Raw genomic sequence first — 4,177 nt, 5'->3', positions numbered from 1 at the left:
ATATCCCATTCCACACAAATACTACTAACTGTGTAAATGTGTGGCTCGCCCATGTCCAGGCTCCCAGTGCTAAGGGCTAGAGTATGCACGGGCTCTTCATCTGGATAGAGTCCAGGCAATTCTACTGAAGGTTCAACCTGCAAATAGTGCAGTTACTTGCAAAGGGTGTGCTCAGAGGTGCTGGAATAAGAAGCCTGCAGAGTTTTCAGAATCTTATGGCTATTTAATGATAAATACTTTAAGCATAATTAGGGCTGGAAATGGAAAGAAAAGAACTGAAATTTTATCTATGAAGAGGAATAAACAGCCCTCATGACCTCTGAGGTCTCCTACAATATCATTGGATAGATTCCCTGAGCACTTTCTTTACAACTCTCAGATGCTGAAACCAGCTGCTTGCAGGTATCTTTTTACTCTCAAGGAACATGATCTAAATATGAATCATCACAGGCACCAAAATCTTGGCTAGAAAATCTTCCTAGTGACACAGTATCCAATTCCCTGAGAAGTGCCAAAGGAATTCTTTCCACAGCTTATTCCTCAGAGGAAAGGGAATGGGTGGTATGGAAAAAGGACTGGCTTTGCCAACAATTAGATCTGGATTTTAATTCTGACTCAGCCCCTTATTAGCTGTCTGATCTAGGACAAGTTAATTAAACTCTTGAGCCACTGTTTTTTAATCCAAAAATAGAGATGATATTATCTATTTCAAAAGGTAGTAGAGAAAGTAGAAATAGTACATGTAATAATTACATACAAAGTAACTAGACATGGTAGACTGTAGATAAATTTTAACTTATAATTATTATTTTTAGGTTGGGTCTGGTTACTAGATTGGACCCCCCCATGTGATGGCCTTTTGTTAGCATACTAATGCCCATCAAGTCCCACACATTCATCAGTGAATGTGTTGGGTGTGTTGGGGGTTGGAAAATAGAAGACAGGAAGGATAAGAAATAAGATGATGATTTTCATTTTTCATTACTAGAATTTTAGTAAGCTGTTCATGTTTTCCTTTCTCATTCCTTCCTTTCCCATCTACCTTTCTTATTTTAAAAAATTTACTTTTAAAACTAAAAGTAATACATCAATATATTCTTGTTAAAAATGTAAACAGATCCATCTTTGCCATTCCTTTCCTCTGACCAGAGGGGAGTCGAAACGGCTACTGCTGTAGAGATGAAATGCTAGCAAGTAAACACACAAGACTGGCTCTTATGTTAGAAGTGTAAATTGTCTTAACTATTTTTGCATATTAATTTTTCCACTTAAAGTTTAGAATCAGATTTTCAAATTTTGTAAAAATATTAGTGAGATTTTTAGTTGAATTACTTTCAATTATATATTGATTTCAAGAGAATTAACATCTTTAAAAGATTAAATATTTCCAACTGTGAACTTGGTGTAATTCTTCAAATTTTCCAATTTCTTAACATGTCATTCAATAAAAGTTAGAGGTTTATTGTTAAGAGTTGTGGTGGCTTGGGGCTATGTACCTCAGAAAAACATGTTCTTAAACTTATTCATTCCTGTGGGTGTGAATCCTTGTAAATAGGACATTTTAATGAGGTTGCTTCTGTTAAGATGTGACCCAACTGAGTCAGGGTGGGTCTTAATCCTATTGCTGGAGATCTTATAGGGAAGAGAGAAAGAAAGCCACGTGGACAATCATGTGTTAGGCAAATAGTGATATTTTTATCCTTTCTATTCCAATTTGAATATGCCACATCTTTTTAAATTCATATTGCATCAGCTAGGTTCTTCAAAAAATGTTGACTAACAGGGCTAATAGAGGACTAACTGCTCCTTACTTTAATGAGAATATTTCCAAGTTTCCCCATTAGGTATGATATTTGATGTATGTTTTTGGTAGATAACTTTTATCAAGTAAAGGCAGTTCCTCTTCAATTCTGAATTTGTTAATTTGAAAAATCAGGATTATGTTTTTAGCTTTATTAAATGCTTTTACGGTAGTATCTTTTGAGATCATCATATCATTTTTCATTTGACCTGGTTATTAATTAAGCTACTTACATTTCTGGAATATATCCTATCTGATCACCATGTTTTACTCTTTCACTATACTACAAGAGTCAACTTACTGTATTATTTAGGATTTTTGTGTCTATGGTCATAAGTGGAATTGCATTTTAATTTCATTTTCTTGTGCTATCCTTTTCAAGTTCAGGTATGCTAACAGAATCATGCTGGTCTTATAAAATGAGTTGGATAGATTTCCATTTCCCCTTATAAGTTGTAATATTTTATGTTACATTGGAAGTATCTTTTCTTGAGTATTTGGTATAATTCATCAGTAAAACTGTCTTGGTGGGATACCAAGGGAGTAGATCTTAGACTTTACAATTTAATCTCTGTTTACTATTATCTAGATTTTCTACTTCTTAATGAGCCAAATTTGATAATTTATACTTTCTTTTAAAATTTTTTTCATTTCTTATAGGTTTTTTCTTTTTTGAGTTTTCATGATGGAATGTTTAATGGGACAATGTGAACCCTGAGCATCAATCTAAATCTGTCATAACAGCAGAACTGATTTTATAACACTTCCAGTAAACTTCAAATATATTTCAAACAACCAAACATATCAAAGTTTTTAGTTTTATTAATCCTCTGGTAAAATCTGCACAATCACGGATCAAGTCATTGAAGAATCTTTACTCCTCCTGTTATCCAATCTCCAGCTCACTGCTAGACACTTCATTTCTTTTTGCCAGCACCAACATTGGCCTTTGCAGTCCTCCTGACTTTCTTCATTCTGTTCTTGCGTTCCTTTCGCTGTTTTCTGGAGGTCTTTTTCTTCTCATACAGACCATGTCTTGCAAGTCTGTGTTTGGGTTCATTTTTCTTTGCATAATCCAAGGAGTCATAAATCATGCCAAAGCCAGTTGTCTTGCCACCACCAAAATGGGTTCTGAATCCAAACACAAAGATGACATCTGGTGTAGTCTTGTACATTTTGGCTAGTTTTTCCCGAATTTCTGTCTTAGGTACTGTTGCCTTTCCAGGGTGAAGAACATCGAGTACCATTTGTTTCCGCTGAAGTAGTCGGATGGTCATGAATTTCCTGGTCCGGATGGTTACCGTGTCATTCATGATGGCGGGTGATCCTCAAGCAGCCAGAGAGGAAAAGAGCTCTTATAGGTTTTTAAATATATAGTTGATAGGCAATTTGGGACAACCCTTTTTCTGAGAAATAGTAGAAAAGCTGGATAAAATATTCTTTTAAAAATCATTTTGAAAGTTGTTTGGCTGCCAAAAATAAATACTTTGCAATGGGTCAGATTAAACAATGGGACTTCATTGGCTCATGGTTTTGAGGCTAGGAGAAGTTCAAAATCAAGGTATCATCAAGGTGATGCTTTCTACCAGAAGTCTGACTTTCTGGGCTGGCTTCTGGTGACTGTTGGTCCTTCCTTTTCTGTCACATGGCAATGACATGGCAGCCTCTCCTGGATTCTCCTTTCCCTTCTGGGTTCCATTGACTTCCAGATTTTGGTTGCTCCCTCATAGCTTTCTCTCTGTGTGTCTGAATTTCATTCTGCTTGTAAAGGACTTTAGTAACAGGATTAATACCCATCCTGATTCAGTTGGACCACAACCTTAAATGAAGTAACTACATCAAAAGTTCCTATTTACTATGGGTTCATACCCAAAGGAATGGATTAAGTTTAAGAACATGTTTTTCTGGAGTACATATCTCCAAGCCACCATAAAGGTATTGGGGAGCTAAGAAGGAAGTGAATAATTATAGGGTCAAGACCATGGAGAAAAGGTAAATCTAAGAAGAGAGCTCAGCTTTTGGGACTGTTTTCCCCCAGTGGTATTACTAGATTTGAAAAAGTGACTCAGAGGGTGAACTATGTTAGACAGCATTTTGGAGCCAGGAGAATAAACATTGAGATTCAGGGTCCTCTAAGGAAGGGGGCCATGGCAAGCTCCCTAGGCTTTGGGTAGAACCTTGGAATAAGGATGAACCAAAAATAGATCAAACTGCACAGAGACTGAAGTCCAAAGTTTTATCCAATCTGACAATCTCTATCTTTTAATTGGTGTGCTTAAACCATTTATATTTAATGTAATTATTGACATGGTTGGATTTATACTATCATTTTATTATTCATTTTCTATTTCCTCCTTTGTTTTTTATGTTTCTACT

At 35.8% G+C, this 4,177-nt stretch overlaps 1 protein-coding gene across 1 annotated transcript; it reads right to left on the bottom strand.

Moving 5' to 3' along the window:
* Positions 1 to 2,653: 2,653 nt before the first annotated feature.
* On the bottom strand, positions 2,654 to 3,117 carry LOC119537814 (40S ribosomal protein S24-like). The gene has a single exon (XM_037840388.1). It carries the CDS (start codon positions 3,112 to 3,114, stop codon positions 2,719 to 2,721), a length of 396 nt encoding a protein of 131 aa, XP_037696316.1. The 5' UTR covers positions 3,115 to 3,117; the 3' UTR covers positions 2,654 to 2,718.
* Positions 3,118 to 4,177: the final 1,060 nt, after the last annotated feature.

This window comes from Choloepus didactylus, chromosome 6, assembly GCF_015220235.1.
Source record: "Choloepus didactylus isolate mChoDid1 chromosome 6, mChoDid1.pri, whole genome shotgun sequence".
In the NCBI taxonomy this organism is placed as follows: domain Eukaryota; kingdom Metazoa; phylum Chordata; class Mammalia; order Pilosa; family Megalonychidae; genus Choloepus; species Choloepus didactylus.
This window is presented reverse-complemented; position numbering and strand designations above follow the sequence as displayed.